The sequence below is a fragment of the Camarhynchus parvulus genome, chromosome 8 (genome assembly GCF_901933205.1).
Source record: "Camarhynchus parvulus chromosome 8, STF_HiC, whole genome shotgun sequence".
In the NCBI taxonomy this organism is placed as follows: Eukaryota; Metazoa; Chordata; class Aves; order Passeriformes; family Thraupidae; genus Camarhynchus; species Camarhynchus parvulus.
This window is the reverse complement of record NC_044578.1, coordinates 8,466,290-8,489,375: the sequence shown is the minus strand read 5'-3', so window position 1 is coordinate 8,489,375 and position 23,086 is coordinate 8,466,290. Positions and strand designations below refer to the sequence as shown.

The following is a 23,086-nucleotide window of genomic DNA, read 5'->3' as shown; positions in this document are numbered from 1 at the left end:
ACAGTTCAACTACAAGCATTTCCTTTAAAAGAAAGGCAAGTACAAATAAAGGGCCTGGCACCTGGTTTGGGATTCCTGCTCTGCTCAGATTTCACTCAGGGCAGGAGCTGCACAGAGCACTGGGGAGTGCTGCATCCCACGCCTCCAGGAAAACAGCCTTCTCCACCTCAGAGCCACAGACCTCCAAAGAAACTAAAAAATGACTCTGCTAGAGGCACTCAGAACTAGACTACACATGAGAGCACAACAATTGGCTTAAGTTAACACCTCTTCCCTGCTTGGGGCACTTTTCTCAGTTCCCAAAAAGAAATCTGAGACCAAAGACTGATAAATAAAATAAATCAATAGAAGAGGGAGGTATGCCTAGTCCTCAAGGAGACTTCAGCTGTCTTAAATCCAGTGTCACATAAAGAAGTAATTCACTTTTCTGTGTCAAAAAGAGGGGGAAAAAGCCACAAAGAACTGCCAAATGTGTTAAATACATAACTTAGGGCATTTTAATTTAAAAAAGCAAAATACATTTCATCATTCATCGGCTGGCATGACGTATAAAAACATTTAAATAACAACTTTAATATTAGTCACAAAATACAGCATGTTTTATAAAAATAGCTATATGTACTGATATTACTGATAATGTAAAACCACTCTGAATAGGCCATGCAGAGACATTCAGCTTTGACCTTTCAACTTCCAAGTGCTTGTTGCATCTGCTACTTTATTCCTTCTCAGTCTGCTTGGGAGGGTTTTGTGCTGGCACTTGGGGGCCTCCTCCTTCCCCCCTGCACACAAAGCCCTGGAAAAAGGTTTCAAAAAAGGGCTGACAAGTTAAGGTGCATCATGGGCATCTCAGTGGCCCAATTTTCACAGCTTATGTTTCAGAAAGTGCTCAACATCTGTGTCCTTCTCCACAGACCTCCCTTTGGTCACTTAAAATCTTCAGCTTTTCAGCCAAAACCCTTCCAAATTATTCTTGGCTCTGTTGCACCACAGTATTGAAACTGAAAGTAAAAATCTAGATACCCAGCCTGAGATTACTACAGGAGGCAGAATTCTGTGGCTGCAGCACCATTTTTGTACAGCTGTACTCTGCCTGTGGCATTTCTGAATTATTCACACACCAAAATTCACTGATGTCTGTCTGCTCACATTAGGAAGTCCAGGTAGGACACACAAAAGGTCATGGGAGAAATACAATTTTACAGAAATGAAGGTTTAGCTGAGAATAGCATTAATATAATAAAACCCCACATTAGTATTAAAAAGCCTAACAGTAACTATAAACTGTTACATAAACAGTCTGTTACACTGCAGATATCGGATTTAAGAATGTAACTGTTCCAAGGGGACATAATGGACATCAAACTCCAGAAATTTAAAAAAGAGATCGTATGGAGTACATTAGAGTTAAGGGCAAAGATATGTCAGATAAAAACCCCACTCCTCCCAGTTTTCACTCCACATGCTGACACACAAATTATCAACAACACAAAAAAAGCTGCAGAGCTCTCTCCACCTCTAGAAATATGAGCACCTTTACAGTCCCATCTCATTCCATATAAACCCAGTGAATGTAACAGAGACAGAGATCCACCCAGTCATCACCTTCATTCCTGAGTCTACAGAAAGAGAGGAGGGCACTGCTGGTTGAGCACAGTCCCTACTGCTGGCAATAACAGCAGCACCTTCAAAACGTGCCACCAAGGAGAGCAGCCACCAGCAGGGAGAGGCTTGATGCTCTGCCTGGCAAAGTGTGGGTTTTTCCTGATGTTTTCAAGTTTGCATTTTAAACTGTGCTCTTCTAAGAAGAAAATGAGGAAAACTTAGTGATTTATCACCTCAGATAATAATACAGCAGCAAACTCATCTTCTGCAGTTTGAAAAAAAAAACAGTTGAATTATCTTAATGCACTAAATCTGACAGGCAAAAAACATTCCCATAAAAAGCTGTCCCCTTTAAGTTACAAGTCACATCACAAGAGCAAGCTCCTAATCAAAGTGTCGGAAGCAGAGCAGCTTTTATCAGCGCTGAAAATCCAAATAAGAACACAGACTCATCCTGCCCCCGCCACAGCAGCACGGAGCTTTAGAAGGCTTTATGGGGAACTGGCTGGAAGTCGCTGGTTTTGGTGGCGTGCGCCAGGGCCCTGCGCCGGGCCAGGCGGGATTTGGAGGGAGGGGACAGCTTCATGGAGCACACGGCGTGGGCGGCGCTCTCCTGCTCCGCGCTCAGCTCGCTCTCGTGCTGGGACAGCTGCCGGTTCAGGGCGATGGCCTCGGCAGCAAACAGGGTCAGGTCCTTTGTGCTGCTGTTCCTGGCCAGGGCAAGAAAAAGAGGAAGCAGTTTCAACACAGGCACTTCACCCACTTGCCCTCACAGCACAGTATCTATTTCCAGGCGTGTTTATTTCTTCTAGCAAATCATAGAGACAGCAGGCAAAATGACCAGCTAGTATTTGCATTTATCCTCACTCAGAGGACCAGCAATGCATGACAAAAATACTCTGGGATTTGGAAACAGCCACAGTTCTACTCCTCCTTTTGCCAAGGACTTCTGATTATAAACCTGGGAAGCCACCTGAGATGTCATCCTTAATTTCTACCTGCTCTCAAAGGATGGGCAAATGGGGCCATTCTGCTGTCCTCCTCCAGAGAACTGCAGTCCCACTAGAACTGCACCTGTGGCTTAAGGAAATGCTTTTCTGATGGGAGAACCACCTGAAATCACCAGCAGCAGACAGAGATAGAAACAGATGTGTGACTCAGGCTCTCTGGCATACAGAATCTCCCATCAAATCACCTGCAATGAGGCTTGCCCGGCTCACAGTAAATGGATATTGTGAGTGCCACCAACTACAAGGCAAGTCAGATCCAAGTCTGTGTTTATGGTGATTATTCACCCATCAGACAACAGTCTCTTTGGGTAACACATGCCTTTATGCTTTTTTCTACCCCTCCTGGGCAGCAAGCTGACAAAACCATCATTATTTCCTGTCTAAGATGAACACTGCACTGCAGGAATTCCCTCTAATGCTTTTTCCACAAACAAGCAAGATTAGATCATAAAGAAAATTCAGAGCTTTAATATTTCTGACGTTCTTAACAAAATTAGTGTGGCACATTTACGAAGCTCCATTCTCAGCCAGGGATGTTACCTCCTAATTTGTCAACTCCTCTCTCCCACCCATTCTTTCAGGAATTATTCTTGGCCAAGTTTACAGATGTTTAGAAAATAAACCCTACCTTTGAAGAACTTGAGGGGTGGGCAATCCCCTTTCAGGAGCCTGCTAGGAGAAGCATTGAAGAGAAGTTAATTATATATTAGCAGCTGGGAACCAGGCTTTCCCAAGAGTGACAAAAAACAAGAGACTCCCCCAAATCTTTACAGATATTGCAAATAAACTAATTCACTGTGGGCAAAGCATATTTCATAATCTGTCTCCCCTCACAAGAAGATTTCACAGCTTGCAGGTATAAGACTACAGCTTTGGAAGCTCTCCAGAATGTCTATTCCTTCTTTTCTGAACGGGGAACTGAAACATAAGAGGACACTGCTGTTCTTTTATAACCATATTTACCAGCATTCTGCATTACTGTATTAGCACAATAATTTGTGTACTGCAGTACTTGCTATTCACAAGAAAGCCATTTAAAATGCACAAAGCAATAATTAAACAAAACAAAACAAACACTTAAAGGATGACATATTCATCCAAATATTTACCATGCAGAAAAAAATAAAGCCACTGTGTATCATTTAATTAATCAAGATACAAGCACTGAAACACACAAGGACTCAAATAAAAGTTCAGAGACAGGGAACAGCTTATTTGTCACTCTGGAAGAAGAATAACTCTATTTATATAAAGGGAGATACATACTCCTTGAACCCATGAATGTTGCAAAACTTGAGCAGCACTAAGTCGTTCTTTGGCATCACAGACCAGAAGCTTCGAGATGAGATCTTTGGCCTCAGAGGAAATATGTGACCAGTCCTTGTCAGGAAATTCATATTTGCCTTCCTGAATGCTCTCAAAAAGCTTGTTCTGGGAAAGGAAAAATTATTCAAGTGAAATACACTGCAACCAGAAGGTTTCTCAGGTGAGACTTCCCACTCACTTTTATCCACCTCATGTGGAGGGCAACAACTGAAACCATCCAGTCTCCTTATGCAGTCAATGGAGAGTGACAGGCAGCTCGACAGAGTGGCTCATGGACACAATACACTGTCTCCTGAAAACACTTCCCCCCACCCCTAAGAGGGCAGCTAAAATACTCCATTTTTAGAAAGTAAATTCAGCCCCTGCATGGCAACCCTCGCAGGGCTCAGCTTTTATCTGAAGAATTGCAGTGACTACCATAAACCAGATCAAGGATTACAGAACAAGAAAGGATTCCAGAGTGGGAAAGAGGGTGAGGAGAAGCTCTGAGATCTCACAACAGGAGGAAGGAGAGGCAGTTGCCCAACCCTACTTAAGAAACTGGTATCACTCAACTTCTCTACTGCCACCCTCACTTCTCAGTGACAGCTCATCCTCCCAGCCACCTGCCAGCATCAGGCACAGCTCTCCACTGCAGCAAGTTCTACACCCAAAGCTCGGGGAGAACTCTGCTCTCCCCACACACCCAGGACATGCACACTCACCTGGCAAACCCTGCAGACTTCTCCTCTGTCCCAGCCACAGTCTGTGCCACAGTTGCCCACAAAAGGGGGGTAACCACTGAGCATGATGTACAGGATCACCCCCAGGCTCCACAGATCACACCTCTTGTCATAGAACGTGGCCTCCTCCATGAAGACTTCCACCACTTCAGGTGCCATGTATTCTGCAGAGCCACACTAAGAAACCAAATTCCATCAAGTTTTCAAAGGGACAGTCACATCAAAACAAGACTCAGGTTTATCATTTTCCACTCTTTACACCAAGTAGCTTGGTGGAAAAGCAGAAATTAGGCATCAGTGAATACTGAAATTCTTTAGCAGCACCACAAGCTGTTCTACACGGCTGTGAACCTTTAATCCAAGGTCAAGACATTAATTTACATCTTTCAGGTTTTTAAATCTTATCCATTAGTTATCAGACAAGTGTATCAGGGGAATAGATTTCTGTAAGACTTCTGCAACACTGTCAGATTTTTCTTTCACAGTAAATGGCAAAAGCACAGGACTGTAGTTTTTCAAAATAATGTGTATTATAAAGCTACACACTGATTATAGAGCTTGCATTCTCCTTAGCTCATTGGCTTGGCTACAGAACCAAAACACAGGGAAATGAACACAAAACTAAGGTTCAAAGTCTGTCTATAAGCACACAAAGATGGGCACAAAAAGTTTCTCCATTTGACTGTGTAAGAGATAAGCAGGACCAATGTGTCCCAATGGCCAACTGGAGAATTAACACTGAGCTCCTGTGCTTTTGTGTATTTGTTCTGTAACTGGGAAAGCAAGACAGCAATCACCACACATCCACTTGCTTGAAATGAACTTGCCCAGCACTGGGTGTAGTGGCAGTAAGCCCTTTGGAAGGTCTTCTCTGGAGATAAGAAAAACTGGTTTGTTTATAGCAGAACAAAGAAAGCACAAAGCCACAACAGGTCTCTCACCGGCGTTGTTAATTCAGGAGTAGTTATGGGAGTACATGCACTGTTGAGCTTCACCCCACTGCCAAGATCAAAGTCACATATTTTTACTGGTGATATCTAAAAAAATATAAGAGGTCAGGAAGACTGGGATTAATGCAAAATCTATGAATATGTATATATGTGAAGTAGAGAACCCCAGCACAGAACACAAATCCCTAGTGAGACCCAGTCCCTCACAGCCACCTTCTACTCCCTGCATTCACCTGCCCTGCCCCAGCTGCACCCACACCACCTGCACCTGATCCTGCTACATTATCCTTTATTTGGTTAGGCAAGTGCCAGTACACATCAGGGCACTTTGAAAACTGGTCATTTAATGTGACCAGCTGGCCACTAAATGCTGCTTGTCCATCTGGGTACTGGCTCAGAACAGATGAGGCACTAGGGTGTCACTGCTGTCCCTCTACAAGGCCAGTTGGCTTTTTATCTCTTAGCCAGATGTTCACATTTTCACAGCTCAAAGAAGAATTTAGTCTCTCAAAGAAGAATTTAGTCTCTTTCAAGCTTCAGTTCTGTTAAATTTAGTTGAAGTTCACTAATGGGTTCAAAAGTTTTCAAGAAGAGAAAAAACACAAAGACTGTTTTTGGGAACCAAGTTAACAAAATTCAGTTTGGAAAGTTAAGAGACCAGAGCAGCACCTTTTCTGGAGATTCACACAGGATGTTTTCAGGCTTCAGGTCCCTGTGAGCAATACCTAAACAGAGTACAAATGTTCATTAGAAAGGATACTCTGCAGTTTTATTCCTCATAACTTCTCTTTTTTAGAAGGTGGCCTGGGAAATATTCTAGGTCTGAGCCTGCTACACACACCTGCCCCACTTAAATATAATAATTTAACTGTGAAATACAACTGTTAAATGTCACTGTTGCATCCTGCTATACCTTTATCATCCTTTACTGGACAGGAGAGTCTGTCAAGCAAGTAAGAACGTAACATCAGAACATTTTGTTAGCCCAAATTAATTATGTTCCTTAAAACCAGCTTATTGAGATGACTGACCTGTAGGAAAGTTTAGTGCTTTACACAGTTCAATGAAATTATTTTGGTGCCTTTTACAGTGAAGTTGCTCTTTGCAGTTGGATCAATTGGCTTGCTGAACTCCTACCAGCACAGACAGTACTTGAGGCACTCTCCCCTGCAAAAAATCCCCTGACTCCCAGATGAAAATATCCCTTTGAGGTACATACTCATTGCTGAAGCAAATGAAAAATTAGAGTTTCAGTTAGAGATGCTGAAGAAAAGATAAAGGAAAACAGCCAAAAGGCTTCTTCATTTGACTCTTATCAGAATAGGCAAACCTAACAGGGAAGCACAAAGTTATCTGTGTAATCCACACACAAGGTGGTTCTCTGTCAAAGAAGTTCTTCAAATGCCTAAAAACACAGTTTCTGGAAGTTCTTCATTTAATATGATCAAACTGAAATGGAAGGTAGAAAATGAGAGGCAAAAAAATCAAATCAAATGAGCAACTTGGCTGTAATTTAACTGCAGTCTGGTCTTGATTTAGCAACTTACACTCCAAGAACACCTTATATTAATTCAGAGTACAGGAAGGAAAATTCCACCAAACTCTAGGCAAGGGAGCTTTTAATGTAATTTCTTCAGCACACTCCACAAGATGTGGCTTAAAATATAACAGCAGAGCCCCAAACTAAAGGAATCAGTGTTCATACTGACACAGTGCACATGGGTTTGGCACAAATGATGGCACAGTGAACCCACTGAGGTGGCCAGAACTGACATTTACAACAAGGCTGACCAAACTCCCAGCAGTTGGCTTGGCTCACAATGGGAAAGCCAACAGTGTCTTTTTGTATTATTGTGTGAATTCAAATGTCTGATTATGTAACATTTGATTTTGCAGTTGCACAGAGCATTGAGAAAACAACTGCCTTTAAACACCTCTCCAGTAGATTATTAGCAATAAAGCACACACATCCCAAGTGGGTGTAAGGCAGGATTATCATCCAGCTGAGTTTTAAACTACTCCTGTCAAAAGAATTAGTTGTCCTCATTCAAATTTTTTTAAAAGGATTTAGCTATAGGACTTCACCATTAAGCTGTGCAATAAAACTGCTTTAATTTCCTGCTTACTTTAGTGTTCTGTACCCTACTTACTAATTATTTTAATGTCACACGGAAGAACCATAAAGAGAACAATAAAATGAAAAGGGGATGTAGCTGATTCTGCAAGCTATATCCCTGCTGTCCCAGCTCACTAACAACAAGAAAGCAGACTGCTGCTCTACAGCTATTTTAATCAATCACCCTCCTCTTGTTTGGGAAAAGGGGAATTAAAACTAAAAGCTGAGAGAGAACTACAGAAAGGTATTAGCTCAGCTGATGTTAAACCTCTTGAGTGGGGTACCTGGACTTGCAGCTGTTAAGAAACCCACTACGGCCTTCCACATAAAAAAATATTTTTTCCACATATTCGTGCCTAAATTCCCTGCTTCTTGTATGTCCCATATCTCAAAGTCAAAATCTACTAAACACAGGTATTCAAGAAGCACATTCTCTGAAGGTTTAATGCTGAATTATCACATTGACAGGCTGTCAAGATTACAAAAACTCTTGATCCAAACTAAGTTTGGTTTTACATTCCAATTAACTTTTTGTAACAGTCACAACATGTGACAAGATCCACATTCCTCAGGCTTACCCCTTTTACTCCAAGCATTGCTACAATTTTCTTTTTAATGGGTTCAACTTGTTGAGGTACCAGTGCTGTGATTCCAACTCAGCATATATGACTTGAAAGTATGAACTACAACCAAACATTTATTGATCCAGGGCCAGTACTGAGCAATTTAGGCAGCAAACCAAATCTGCTGAGATCTACCAGGCTAATCAGAATGGCAAAAAGGAAAGAAGAAATGTATCAAAATAAATAACCCATAAACAGTGTCCAATTACATGCCATTCTATGCAGAGCTAGTCACTGTATTTGAAACTGCAAGACCAGATAATCACAACCTAGGAAAAACTTCAGAAGTATCCATCATATTCAGCCCAACAATATACTCTGGGATGACCATAATGCACAGAAATTTTTGAATTTAAACCAAAGTATTTCCAAGTCAAAAAAGCAGCAGAAAAACACTAACGTAAAAAAAATATCTCTATAAACATAACTGCTTTAAATCTAAGCAAATTCCAAGGGCATTGAGGACATCTTCAAATATAGACTATGCCTCACTTAGGTCTCCTCAATTTAACAGTGGGAGTCTAAATGTGGGGGGCCAAGAGCTCAGCTACTGCAAATCAGCAAGTCTTGTGACCAGCAGAAATTCTGAGTAATTACAAAAGAGAAACTCTGTTGACCTGAAAAGATGAGGAAATTAAATTTTTATTAGAACCCTTTTGAGTAACCTTTATATGGTGGCTTGTGTAATAGGAACAAATAGACTCAACCCTAATGTTAAGTCTCTCTGGATGATGATTCAAGTTTTCTTCTTGGAAAGCTTGTACCATCTTAACACTCCCAATTACTGAAAATACTACAATATGAAAATAGCATCATAGAGGAAAACAGCTTAAGTCATCTGGCATTACTGTAAATGGGAATACTAGCAAAAGCTGGCTACTTAGAGATAAATGTGCTTTATAATCTGAGTGTACAGTATAAACTAGTAAAGATGGAGACAGGCCTCTCTCACCTTTTGTATGAAGAAAGTCCAGAGCAGAGGCAATGTCTCTCACCACTTTGCTTGCTTCTCGTTCATTGAAGTGCTTCCTCTTTTGAATATGGGTCAGGATTGAACCTGTCAGGGTAACAGGTGAAAGGGAAAACCTCAGTATGAATGCTGAGCTAGTTCCAAGCATCATGAATCCATAATCTCATTTTCACACTTTATAGCAGCCTTTCACAGCAGGCAACTTCTGTGGAGCAAAGAGGGGAATGACTAAGAAGAAAAGGCACAACTGAGCAGCTGCACCACTTAAGTGTGCTAGAACATAATTTTCAGACATTGCAGCTTCTAGTTTAAACACAGTATGAGAGGCAATCACTTTTTACTGACCTAGGGCATGACTGGCCTGTTTTCCACACACTGGGACAGTAGAGATTTGCCAATAGTACGAGTAAAACTCAACATGAGCTAAGGAGATCCATAAACACTTCAGCAAACCCAACTTACCCCAGGTCATGGATGGTCATACTCAAATTCCCCTCATTTGCTATAATGTCACCACTGAAACCCTGCACTGAAAGTCAAGGATACATGTTTTGTGCCTCAACACCATCAAAGTAAAAAGAGATTTGACCTTTAAATACACATCAAATTCCTCATAGGCATCAAGGCAAGGCTTCTGCACTGACTTAAGGCAAAATTTGCCTGGGGACATAAAATCTGACAAAAGACTTCTAAATTAAAACATACTGAAGGGCTGGTAGCTTGCAGGCAGAGCCTCACTGGTATCCCTTTAACAAAGAATAAAGGGAGGTTTGATTCCTCATTTTAATAAAGTGAATTCAATCATTCCTCTCAAAAGATTAAAAATGTCTTTTAAAAACCCATGTAGTCCACAGAGATCCCAGCTCCCTAAGCAGCCTTTACTATTGCCTTCTATTTTCTTATTCAGAGAGGTGTATCTGTAAAAGCAATCAGGCAAAGAAACTCCAGTAGTAACTGCCATTTGTTATTAGCCCCAGTACACTCAACATTTTCTATCTCAGGTGATTTCACTTTTATGCTTTAGTTCTAAATGTGGAAGGAAATCTCCTACTGGGTAATTCCTATTCTCATACCATCAATGCTACTGGCACTCCTCCACAGTGAGCATTCAGAGAGGGAAGAGAAAGGATGCTCAAAAAGAAGAGAGATGTGCTCAGATGTGCACAGCCATGCTGTGTCAGCTGGGTGGAGGAAAGCCACTTTGGACCAGGTTATCAGATTTCAAACACAGACATTTTCCCTTGCCAAAACCAACACCACCTAGTTTGCTACAGATTTCTTGAGTGCACAGAGTTCAGAGGGGTTTCCTGCTGTAGTTGTTCTTTGCACCTTTAGAAAGCAGTGAAAGTTCTTCAATGTTTCCAGCCCTGTGGAAAAGACCCCATACTTTGCAGGAAACAATACTGAGCTACCTGAAGTGCTCATTTCACTCAGCAGGTTTATCTGAAATTACCCTTCTGAATAGAGCTGATGTTCAAACTCTCTCAGAAAAGAATTATATCAATATCAATAAAAACACACTTTACTGACTTTATATTCAGCCCACGTAGAGAATTCTCATGAAGAAAGAATAGCAGGGCATTAGTTGTTCCTGCCTCTCCAGTACTCAGAGAGAAAGCATCAAACAGCACCTCTCAAAATGCATTTCAGAGGAGAAAAAGAGAGAAAAAAACCTCTTAAATCATACAAGTTCAATCTAATCAGCTCAATTTTAACTCACACAATTATAAAATGCTGTCAGACAAGGATACTAAAGGGACTCTGGACATCACAGTGAACTGAAAACAGATAAAACAGGAGCAGAGCTCCTTCAGTTACCACAGCTACTGGAAGGCAAAATTGAAAATGGAAAGCCCAAATTATGCTCCAACACTGTAAGAGCAGCCTCTGAGACTGGAGTTACTGAAGTAAGACTTGCATTGAAGATTAATGTTCTCATTCTTGCCAGCCTTGCTACTCACATCAGAATCTGTAGTGCATCAGATCTGACCCTAATTCTCATTCTTTGTCTTCAAACCACATACCAAACCCTTTAAATACTGATTTCTTTTAAGAGAAAACTAGCCTTGGCCCTAGATGAGCCTGTAAAATCAGTAGCTAAGAGGGGAGTATCATTAATATCCTCTCAGCAGCCATGCAGGTACACTGATAACCACTGACTCACAAAGAGGGTTAACTAATGGAAGAATGTGGAGATGAAAAAAGAGACAAATTCAGATTCATCTCAAACAAGCCCCAGCACAGCTAATTTGTCAGAGACATCTGTGCATTAAGAAAAAGTGTTATGGGAAAATACAATAAAAAGATGCAGAATTTTGAGAAAAGTTAAACAAAAGCTTTTACTCAAGAAATATACACATCCCTCTCTTTCAAAAATAGTTCTGCATCTGTGCAGAAAGGATTTTTATTTCTTGCACATACAGTTTGCTCCTGGAAACCTTCTTGGCCAGAGACAATAGATAATGTTCTCTGGGCAGCAGGATACTCCAGAAGCTCAGCTCTCCTTTGAAGGGTTGGCCACACTAACTCCTGCTTTTGCACAGCCATGCAATTAGCAGGTACTGTAATTATACTCCATGCAGACAAATGTGAGAACGCTGCAGCAAGCACTTCATGGACTTTCTCATTCCCCAGATGAGTGGGAAGTGCAGGAGCCCAGTGACCACTCAGGCCCGCTTGATGGACTCTCAAACACCCACAAGCACAACTGGTTCTCCATACCAGCAACCCCAGGCACAGGCAAGACGATTTTCATGTCAGAGTTCCAGGCAATGAATTCAATCCTACATCAAAGGAAAATTCTGCCAGAGTACACAGATGCTGCACTAAATTCTCAAGCATTTAAAGTTTAGTTCTTCAATTACTACTTTAAAACAGAGGCAAATAGGAGCCAAAAGGATTCCATGGGCAAAGGCATAGTTTCTGCACAGTACCTCCTCGTAGCTTCTCAAAGACCAGGTAGTATCTTGTGTCATCTTCAAAAAATTCTATTAACTCCAAAATGTTCCTTTAAAAAAAGAAACAAAAAAGGGAATAAAAGAAACAAGAATAGAGTGTACACACAGCAATGAAGAGTTTTAGTCCAGAGTGGATAACTAGGAAGTGCCAGAAGTAACCAAAAATATAAGTTCTAATTAATCAAGTTGCTTTGGTTGCCTGTGGCATTAAAACCACATTTCCAACTCCCACTGAAATTTAAGGACGGGAAAGAGGCCAAACACCACACTCAGACAAGATTGTGAGAGCTCTGCTACTGCTCAATTGACAGGAAGATAACTGGTTGTAGGTTGTATTTAATAATTTAAAACACTGCATTTGTGCTGAAGGCAGAAATAAAGAAAAAATAATTAAACTGGCATTCTTTCTCTCTGGAAATCACAAAGCAAAACACACAGGGCTCAAAGGAGACAGGCATCTGTCAACAAGATATTAAATCCAGCTCCTTAGTTGCCATTTTTAGACCAACTCCTGTTCGGCTCATGTAAATTCTTTGCAGCACAAATACCCCACCTTGCTTTGAGAATGTCAAATGTGTAAGTCAGAATTTTTTACATTTAATGGTACACTCAACCCCTGAAATTCTGCATGTGGTCATGTGAGCTTGAGTTCTTCATCAGTCGTGCACTGGATGACTATTTACTCTTAACCTCACAAAAGAGGAAACTCATGCTCTGCTTCTCTAGAGCACAACATAAGCCCATGAGTTTGGTAAACAAGTTGGTTTTGAAATTATTTCTGTATGTGATATTAGGCATTTGTTTGAAAAATTCAATATAAGCTGCACAATTGTAATGTATATACCATCTGTTGTATATACATTCTAGATTAACAGAGACATCTAAAAGTAGCTTCAGAACTGCCTCAAACCCATCACAAAGTTCCCAGTGCCTGCACAGCTTTTCTTCCTCTTCAGTCATGAGTAGCAGCTTTGCAGTTGCCTCATCCTGTGGCTGCATGAAGTCAGCACACATCCAAATGAGAACTGTGTTAGCTTTTTGCTGATCTAAGAGTTCCAGTGCAAAAGCAGGAAGGCTGACACAAGGATGAGGACAAACCACACATCAGGGAAAGGAATGGTGAGATTTCCTTTCCACAGCAGCTGGTATCATGTCAGTTTTTGCTGATAGTGAAATCACAGGGGAGAGTGTCAAAATGTTAATTCCTCATCTGGACAAAAGCCATGCATCACTGAAGCTACAATGAAGCTACATTGACCTGGCTGCTAATTGAGTTATATAACTATTAATCTGTAAATAGTTCCCCTAAATTTCACAGGTAAAGAAGGGGAAATTCTTAATCTAAGTAAGTCAAGTCTAAATTTCAAAGTGGTTTTAAGGAGACTGCTGCAAAGCTTCTAACCTTTTCACATATAAAAATTTGAAAACAAATAATCAAAACACTTTAAATAAACAAAGACAAGACTATACTTACTTGTTACCCTGGCACTGGTACAGAGTTTCTATCTCACGAAAAACGCGACTCCGACTATGCCCAGCATTTTTTTCAATGATCTGTGAAAAAGAGTTTTAAGAACTCATATTTGAAAAATTACTGCAGAAACTATGCATATAGCTCTGGAATTAGGTAACTGTTCCAAGGTTTGAATCTAGGGCATGCCCACTGGAGAACAACACTCCACCTTTGTTTGTTTGTTCAATTTCTCATCTGGCATTTGTTTACAGAGCAGTGTCAGCAGAGCTCTGGAAGGCATTCAGAGGACAGGAGAAATTAGGGCAGGAAAGAAGAAAGGAACTAAATCCACACATTACACAGCCAGTGACCAGTTACCACAAGCTTTTTCTTGCATAATTTTAACTCTGTAATGTGCAGAACAGGATATCCTCTTGAGTTCTACCAAGAATAGTCACATCAGACACTGAACATTCAAAAAGAACAGATTTGTCATTAGAGGCATTTAAGCAACAAGTACCAAATTCACCACAAAATAAAAGTTCATAGTGTAAACTTTATGGAGACCCAATAATAGAACGTAAAGAAAACATACATTCAAGCTCAGAGTCATCAGAAGTCACCTTCCCTCACACCATCCTCAGGTTGAAAGAGGGCAAGAGGCTGAGCCTCAATGATTGCTGCATAAACTGGAAGCTCATGACATTACCAAGACATCACCACCACCTGTATCCAGGACTGGTTTCTTATTTCTGCAGCCTGAGCTCTCTGGTGCAGAACAGGCAACCATTCACCAGTACTACACAGGTCTCTGCATCTGATCACATCAAATTCCTAATGCAGCGCTTTGTTTATTTCAACCTTTAAATGTCAATATTTTACAAAGTACAGAAAAAAATCCAGCATCTATAGAACTACATGTTTTAAGGGGCTTAAAATTTTGTGCCTATTTTTGAATAGAATCAAATGTAAAGCTTCCCTATTGCTGTTATTTGTGTTTGTAATTAAATGGGAGACTCAGGATATTTGTAAATGAGCCCAGCTTTTCAGTGATATTACAGAAAGAAGATTGGCCTCTATCAAAAATTAAAGACAGCTTTACATGAACCACTGGCAGCACCTGATGCTCTCTGAAGAGCACCCAAAAGCCTGCACTGTTTGGGAGGCCATGCTGTAAAATGACTCAGCCACTTCTATCATAAGAAGAGACAAAGGTAGACTACAACTAAAGCAGGGCATGAGAGGAAAGCTTGCCCTGAGATCCAATCACAGTGATTTACTGTTTGTGATTTCTACCTGCAGCTGATAAACCAGTACAGTCTGGAGGCACAACACTTAAGATGACAGGTTTTCTCAACAGTTATAAAACAAGCTCATTTCAAGCACCAAAAATTTCCTAGAAGGATTTGCTATTACCCACTATTGCAGGTTTTCCCTGAGATACTCAGAGGGCGAAGACACATCACAGACAGAAGTGATGCTGCTTTTACTCTCTACTTACTTTGACTGCATATTCTTTCCCAGTTTGGAGACTGACAGCACCCTGAACTTTAGCATATGCTCCCTCACCAAGCAGCTCAGCAGTCAGCTTGTACAAATCTGCCAAAGAAATCCAGAAGAAAGGACATATCCATCAAAGTGAATTTTGAAAGTTATTTTAATGAATAACATCAAGACAAGCTCTTTATCTGATAAGCTTCCCTTAAATTTATGTAGTATTAAAGCAGACATGCCAGTCTCAACTACACTTCCTTTTTCACCTCCCTCTTTCAAGTTCCAGCAAAATTAAGAAGCAAACTTTATTACAGCATCAAAATTGCTGAGATATAAAACACTTCTAGTATGAACAAATGTGTAATCTCTAGGATCTCAGCCACTCTACCTATCTTAAAGTAAAACTCAGAAACCTTTTTTCAGATGGAAGACAATTAATTCTTTGATCAGAAAATGCCTACCATACACACTTGCAGAGATGGTGTTTTAAGTATAACAAACTTGAACATTTAAACCTAGAATGCTACAACCGTTTTTATTTGAAATGTACCTTCCATTGGTACTCACCCACTAAGAAGTTTTATACTGCTCAGTTTTCTCACTGAACTATATTTTACTTACAAAACTTCACAGCATTTATGCACACATCTATTCAATCAAAATCTTTTGACATCAGCACTGTTCCTACCTAAAAATACAATGTTTAGCTAAGGAAACAGAAAAACATTGGAAGCAAAACAGACTGTAACAGTTAAAAGCTTTTAAATTGTCACCAACCTTCGAACTTCCCAGGGACCTGATCTGTGGCTCTGGTTCTTTTCTTCTTTTTCCTTTTCCCACTGTCTGCTATGGGGACAGGCTGGCTGCTGACCATCTCTGTGTGGCAGAACATAGAGGTGACTTTAACAATCAATTATTTCAAGAGAAAATGCACATGCTCTTGTGTGTTTATGTTCTTATTTATCCAAAACTTTCTCTGCTTTTCTTCATCACAGGCTGCCACCTCTTTTCCAAATACCAGAGGAAACCTAAAAAGGCAATTCAGGTGCCAATTAAGAGTTTGGGGGGTTGATAAATAAATGTAAAAACAGGAGGGAACAATAATGCATCTATACTGAATCCTTTTCTCACAGCACAGTAAGGTAAAGCACGGAAGTAATCCAGAACAGAACACATGCCCTGATACCAGACAGCACTTGCAGCCCTCACAAGGGCACTCCTCTGAGCTATTCTGCTGCTTTACAAAGAGATTTTTTTCAAATCAGCTCAAGGAAATGAGCCTCTAAAACAGCAGGAAGGTGTGGGGAAGTTTCAAATCACTCAGTGAAACAAAGCAACCACAGCAGCTAAAGTATCACAAGAGCAATCTAGGTCAGTTGATGCTGCCAAAAGGCCATAAAGAAAACCATTTCTCACAGAACCATAATGTACCTTTCTAAACGACAGATCAGTGGGTAATTTATGCTCCAAACCAAGAAGTGTTTATGGCATTTATATTTTTTTTCCTACATTACTAGCTGCAGATACTACAAGAGCTTAGTCAGAGGTAACAATTCACTGATGCAAGATAATATGGGAGAAAAACCACCTGCATATTGTTACTGAAGGCCTAAATAAAAACATGGCCATATTTGTACAGCTGACCTATCTCCAAAAAGTTAAATGATTCCACACTGAGGTTCTAGGCAGGAGCACTTCACAGCAGTCACATCCAGCTAAGTTTGCCTCAACAGTTAAAATCTCAGCTGAAAGTCTTCAAGGCAGTAGCAAAGTGCACCTAAGACATTTTACAGCCATGAGGAATTCTGACTAAATTCAATTTTAATCATCTTGTACTACAGAAAAAGCTAAATCAATAGAAATAGTGTAATTATGAGAACACTGACAATGAAAGACAAGTGCCAAAAACTTCCATCAATTCTCTTTTAACAGAGATTGTGATGAGCAGTTTTTCTGCCTTTCACTGTTTCTAAAGTACTCAAAACATGGGAGAAGCTCCAAGGCAGAAAACATTTCACAACAATCTACCAATACATTAAATACTTTTTCTTTCCTCCATTACATTTTTCTTGTTCTTATCTGTCAGTAATAGCTACTGTGAGTGTCACTTAGAACCCACATGTCTGAAAATTCAGGATGTTATTTTGAAAGTCCTTTCTCCTTAGCAACTTAGGGAAATACTTAAACATATATCATTCAAAGCCTCAAAACAACAGTAAATCCTCATTTTCAAGTCTTAGGCAGAATGTGTTCAGAAATCACCATGATGGATGTTCTATGTGACTTCTCAAATACAGTAATATAAAACACATTTTACCAGTTTCTGAAGAAACAGCTTCCTTTTAACTCAAACTGACACACCTACAGTTTCAAATTTTAACATAAAGAGAAGGTGAGCCTTTGGCAGCAAATTCCAGCTCTCCTCTTTTTCAATCCAACTTGCATCAGGAGTTATTCAGAACTGGGACTAAAATGACACATGTGAAGCTGCTCTGCTTGAAGGTGGTGCTTGATTTCCACAAGGTGTCAAACAAGTAACTTAAATGACCTGACCTTCCTGTCTTCCAAAGCTAGACAGATTCTATTCCATTTCAAATATCACAGCTTCAGAGCTTGAAACTAAAAATCTAGCTTTGACTAAAAATCAGCAAAAACTCCAGAATATGAATTCTGTCTCTCAGCACAGCTGACAGCTTCACAACCAGCTCCTGCACTCTACCAGCTGGCTCTGATATTTACAGTCAGCTGTTTATTACCTCACTACATTATTTCAATTCCCTTTAGTCTGACTCTATTCCTAAATTACAGAGAATTGCTTCCCTGAAAACAGGAAGTTCACTAGTTACGTATACAGAAACCAAATTGCTGAAAAGTTGACATTTTTAACCTATAGTCTTGACTAAACTTACCATCACATTAAAGCATGAAGTGTTAGTTGTATTAGATTCTTATTACTGCTCTGGTCTGCTATTTCACATCATTGTGAAGCTCACTTCTGTCAACACAGCTCATCCTTTAAAGGTATCACAGCTTCACTCCCATTACTCATTTGTTATAATGAGCCAGTAGTTAGTAACAGCTGGTACTACAAGAAAATGCCTTTAGTCCAGCCAAACACTTTGGAGATTTTCCAAGCTTTCCAAGAAATGCTTTTTTTCCCTGCAACTGTACAACCAAAAGAGTTTCTGGAGACACTGAAGGACAGTGTCCCACAACCATCCAAGCAATGCTGAGGTGTTCTGCATACTGCAGGAGTGCTTCTGGTGACAGGTACACTGTGGGCCCTGAGGTAGCTCACCCTGCCAGACAGCTCAGGGACTGCACGCACTGCTCTGGAGGGAAATGGCCTGTGGACACATCAGGTCCAAGGTGGGTGTCTTCAAATTCTGATCTGTCCTTCTACAGTCAGGTTAGGATTATTACTCACAGGCTAATGTTACCAGGAAAATCCACAGTGTAAGCAAAATGAGAGCTGCAGTTTTGTTGAAGCCCCTGAATTTTATTACCATCATCATAACTCAGGGTTGAGGCAATATTTAACACACACTGTTCAGAGCCTGTGTGGGAAGGTAGTTACAGCCTTTCTCTTTTGCTGTAAAGGAAACTTGCAAACAAAGCCAAGAGAAAAAGAAAGGGAACAATTACCACAAGTTTCACTTCATTCAGACTTTAAGTAATCTTTCATCTTGCTTCCTAACACTCCATACATGAACATACCAAAATCCACTACCCAGACCTAACTCCCCTCTCATTCTAATCTGCTTCCCAAAGGAAGGAAGGGTATATTTGGAAAACAAGCACAAGTGTGTAACAGGAAGCACTTGGGAACACAGAAGAGGTGCCTTTTTCTATTTAGAAGAAAATACCTTGTTTGTGTGTTTGAACTCAGTGGAAGAAAGCAGAATCCAGGTACCACCACCTGCTTCCAAAACAGGTCCTGCTTGAGCCAAGTTGGTCTGGAGCTGAAAAGAAACATCATCACATTACCACTCAGAAATCATGAAAATGTTTTTCCACACATTTAGGTAGTGCCCAGAGCCTAAAGACATTGCAAGGACCTGTTGTGCTGGGCTTCATGTGAGCACACAGCAAAAGCACACCCCTACAATTTCACTGGAACAAAATGAAAACAGATTTCAGTCCAGTTTTCCTCCCAGCTCAGTGTCTCACATTGTTCCTGGACCCTTCTTCCTCCATCGACACTGATTCCTATAGATGTGGCTCATAATGAAACTGGACACACTCAGCAGGTGCTGATTCTGCAAAAACCATCTAGTTGCAGGAAGCTCAGAACAACCCAAGCTGCCTTTATAAAGCAGCTACATAGTGATTAATTGTGTTTGCAATGTTACACATCAAGAGATACAATTTGAAGAGGAAGAACATGCAATGATGTACGACAGTCCTGTGTCAAATCAGATTATTTTATACTTGTTCTGTATTAAGTACATTCATTTCAAATTTTAAGAAGTGAATACTCTTGATTTTTGCACCAGTTTTCCACAATTCATTCTTAGCTGTCAGTTACCTTCTCATTCCACCTACAGCACAACTTTTAGTTTTATTTAATCTGAGTTATCTATGAAGGGAGAGGAACTTAAAAACATTCCATCATCTTCTCAATAATATACAAGAGCATTAACATTTTCAAATGAACACCCAAAAGTTCACAGGAAACCCAAGCAATCCAATTTCATGAAAGAGCAAGTCTGACAAAAATTATTGATCCAGCCTTATCACAGAATTACTGTAACAACCCACAGTGTCACAGCTGACACCACCTGCCTGAAACCCTTCACACTGAGGAAAAGGTTACAGCAACCTTTCTCTTTATGTCCATGCTTCCCCCTGCCATTCCCTCTGTCACACTTCCAGAAGATCAGTGTCACATCATTGCCTGCTTGAGCAATTTGCAGAGTAACTCTTTGGTACTTTCAGCTAACACTTCCCTTGCAAACTAAGAGGGGTTTTCTGAAGTTCCCAGTCAAACCCTCCAGCCATGGGTGGATCTCTCTTTTCAGGACAGCACATCAAGTTATTTTAGATAGATTCCTCCCATCCCAATTTCTTACTTCACCAGGATTACTGCTGGGGAAGCAGGGAGAACCTTGATGGAGAGGAGAGCACACAGCTCTCCTTTCCCTCTCGTGTTGGAGGAACAGCATATTTTGACACACATGCTGCAGACATGAGACTTGCTGAAATGAGCCTGTGTTTCCCCAGGCAGACATGCATTTTTTAAAAAGCAGTAGTTATCACTCAGAATGGCAGCAAAAGAACTGTTATCATCCCCACTGGAAAGACAAAGGCAAACAAGAGAAGTGTCCTGATCCAGCGAAGACATAACAAGTAAGGAGAACAACTTAGACTGAGCGTGGCTTAAAAACACTGTAATCTTTTTAATTTCTTGTTCAAGGACAATGTGTCTCCAAGGCAGCCACATGGATGGGAGGATATAAGAGGGTGTATTTCACAGGGCAAACAAATAACTGTGAATGGTGAGCTCTGTTGGGAAGAACATGGCACACACACTGGTTATTGCACTAAAGAACATCTTCTGTCCTTCCACAGCCAGCAGAACAGGCAAACAGAATATTTACTGCTACTGACCATTGGCAGGTAGCTCATGTTTAAGACTTGCCATCACAGGGCAGTAAGAACTTAGCAGCAAAGTTATTTTAAACTCCATCACACACATTCTAAACGAGAAAGCTCCTAGCAATAGTGTGTTGACTCAACTACTTAAAGGCTCTCCAACCCCTAGAGCATTTTTAAATTAAGGAGATATCCAATGTAAATAGGTTCTGAGGGCCCTTTACTAAAAAGCAAGCTGTTTATTCTCTTCTACATCTGATGGCATGAACAACTCTCAAAAGATTGTCTCTGCATCACCAAGTAGCTCCTCTAATCCCCCTCAGCTCCCTTGCTAGCATAAACCAAGGAGAAAAACTTCTTTGAAGACAACTTTTCTTTTCATACAGATACAAGATAAACATTTCCTGCTCTTGCTCCACACCTACAAATGATCAATCAGATAATCACATTTGTCACTGGAAAAAAAAGTTCACAACATACAACTACATCAACAAGCAGCCTTGTTTGGAGAAGCTAATCTAACTTAATGTTTTTTCTAAACCTTGAAGCAAGATTGATTTTTCTTTATTTTCCCCTTTCTGTGCCTTCAACTCTAAAATTAAGTCATTAAACTCCACTGCATTGTCACATTTGATGTCACATAAGATTTGTACCATTTGTTACCAGGAAGGTACTAGAAGGAGAGAGGACATTCCTCACAACAGTAAATACTTTTTTTGAAAGCATTACTGAGTATTGGTACCATGAAATAATGTCATAAAAGCGTTTTGGTTGAAAAAGACCTTTAAAGAACCAAGAAAGTTTCAAATGCACAAAGCACCCCACTTTACCTGGAGGGCTGCCAATACAAAACACCTTTAGAACTGAAGTGAAAGAGGTTCAGCTCCACAGGAGTGTTTTGCCTTGCTTCCATCCAGCACCTGGCAGGCATGAAGAGGAGCTCTGTTTAGGTAAAAAAAAAAAAAAAAAACAATGGTTCTTTGAAGTTATCAGAACATACACCAATTTTCCCAAGCCCAATTGTGAGTCATAACATTGGATGATAGAGGGTTGTAGAAGAGGTCAGCTTGTAAATGGGGAAAAAAAAAAAAAAAAAAAAGTCAGTGGCTTATTTCTCAACAAATCTGACACTTCACAGACAAGTGCCAGTGGTGTCAGGGAATGGGCTGATTTTTGGCTATCACAAGTCCTGCTGATGCCAGCAGCCGAGCTGTCACCCAGGGCTGTCCCGCTGCTTCTCTCGCCTCAGAAGGTCACCCTGCTCGAGCTAATGCCACAAAGTACACATCAGGCAGATTTTCAGTGCTCCTCGGGGCTCACAGCTCTCGTTTTATGCCAGAGGAAAAACGCAGGAACGAAAAGATTTCTCGTGATCACACCTAGAAGTTGCTCCGTTCGCCTTTGCCTGTTTTCCCACTCCAGCAATGTCAACAGAAAGCAGCTGCAGTAGGAGAGTACACACTTACCACTCTTTATTGAAAAACGCACTAGGTATGAAACACAGCACTTTAAACCTTCGGGGAACAGATTCCCAGCTCCAGACAGGAGGAAACTCCCGCATTCCTCGGGGAGGGCCCCCAGACCCAAAGCTGCCGGCCGGAGGGCTGAGGCACCTTCCAGCCGGGGGCTGCCGCCGCTCCCGCGTCCGAGCGCGCAGCCCGCCACTCTCCGGACGAGCCGCAGGAGTTCCCGCGGGCACGGACCGAGCCCCTGGGGACTGCCCTCCCTGGCCTCCCCTCAGCTGGCCGGGCCGGGAAGCGCCGTGACCGCAGCCCCCCCTGCCCTCACCTCCATGGCGGCCGCGGGTCCCTCCTCGGCGGGGCGGCACCGCCCGCCCCCGCCCTGAGCCGGAGGAGCAGCGGGAGCGCGCCTGCGCGCGGCACCGCCCCCTCCGCGCCCCCTCACGGCGGCTCCTCTGAGGGGACGGAGCGGGGACCAGCAATGGGGCAAATCAATGGGACTATATCAATGGGGTACAGCGGGGAACGGGCCCCGCTCCCCGGGCTGGGCTGGCTGCTTGCCGTCTTCTCCTTCCCCCATGAGCGATATCACAGCTTCACTTCGGCTGGAGAACCGAAGATCGCCGAGTCCGGTCGATGAGCGAGCACGGCTGTGTCAAGGGAGTGCCGCGTCCCGTCTTTCCTTGAACGCTTCACCATCTTTCCTTAAACACCTTCAGACAGGACAGACTAAGAACGGAAAGGAAGAGTAAAGTGACAACAGCCAAGAGCTTGAATAAAGTTAGGGAGGCACAGCGTGGAAAGT

The 23,086-nt window shown here is 41.4% G+C and overlaps 1 protein-coding gene across 3 annotated transcripts; it reads right to left on the bottom strand.

Annotated features, from left to right (window-relative positions):
* Positions 1 to 470: 470 nt before the first annotated feature.
* On the bottom strand, positions 471 to 22,664 carry MKNK1 (MAPK interacting serine/threonine kinase 1). Of its 3 annotated transcripts, none has more exons than XM_030953872.1 (14): positions 22,610 to 22,664; positions 21,652 to 21,763; positions 19,093 to 19,188; positions 16,004 to 16,102; positions 15,234 to 15,331; positions 13,754 to 13,833; positions 12,256 to 12,329; positions 9,305 to 9,409; positions 6,283 to 6,338; positions 5,605 to 5,700; positions 4,646 to 4,840; positions 3,882 to 4,046; positions 3,244 to 3,287; positions 471 to 2,315 (listed from the first exon to the last, which is right to left on the bottom strand). In XM_030953872.1, exons 4-14 carry the CDS (start codon positions 16,098 to 16,100, stop codon positions 2,087 to 2,089), a joined length of 1,239 nt encoding a protein of 412 aa, XP_030809732.1. In that variant the 5' UTR covers positions 16,101 to 16,102; positions 19,093 to 19,188; positions 21,652 to 21,763; positions 22,610 to 22,664; the 3' UTR covers positions 471 to 2,086. The 3 variants fall into 3 exon arrangements, with proteins under 3 accessions (XP_030809732.1, XP_030809733.1, XP_030809731.1); XM_030953873.1 differs by having other exon boundaries at positions 3,244 to 3,284; XM_030953871.1 differs by lacking the exons at positions 19,093 to 19,188; positions 21,652 to 21,763; positions 22,610 to 22,664 and having other exon boundaries at positions 16,004 to 16,118.
* Positions 22,665 to 23,086: the final 422 nt, after the last annotated feature.

What these genes read in the sequence shown, in the direction of transcription:
- MKNK1 (XM_030953871.1), bottom strand. Translation starts at nt 16,118, where the DNA reads ATGTTCTGCCACACAGAGATGGTCAGCAGCCAGCCTGTCCCCATAGCA. An exon ending in CTTTGAGAAGCTACGAGGAG is followed by an intron (nt 9,410 to 12,255) that starts GTACTGTGCAGA and finishes TTACCCTGACAG; the next exon opens with GTTCAATCCTGACCCATATT. An exon ending in AACATTCATGGGTTCAAGGA is followed by an intron (nt 3,288 to 3,881) that starts GTATGTATCTCC and finishes TGCTTCTCCTAG; the next exon opens with CAGGCTCCTGAAAGGGGATT.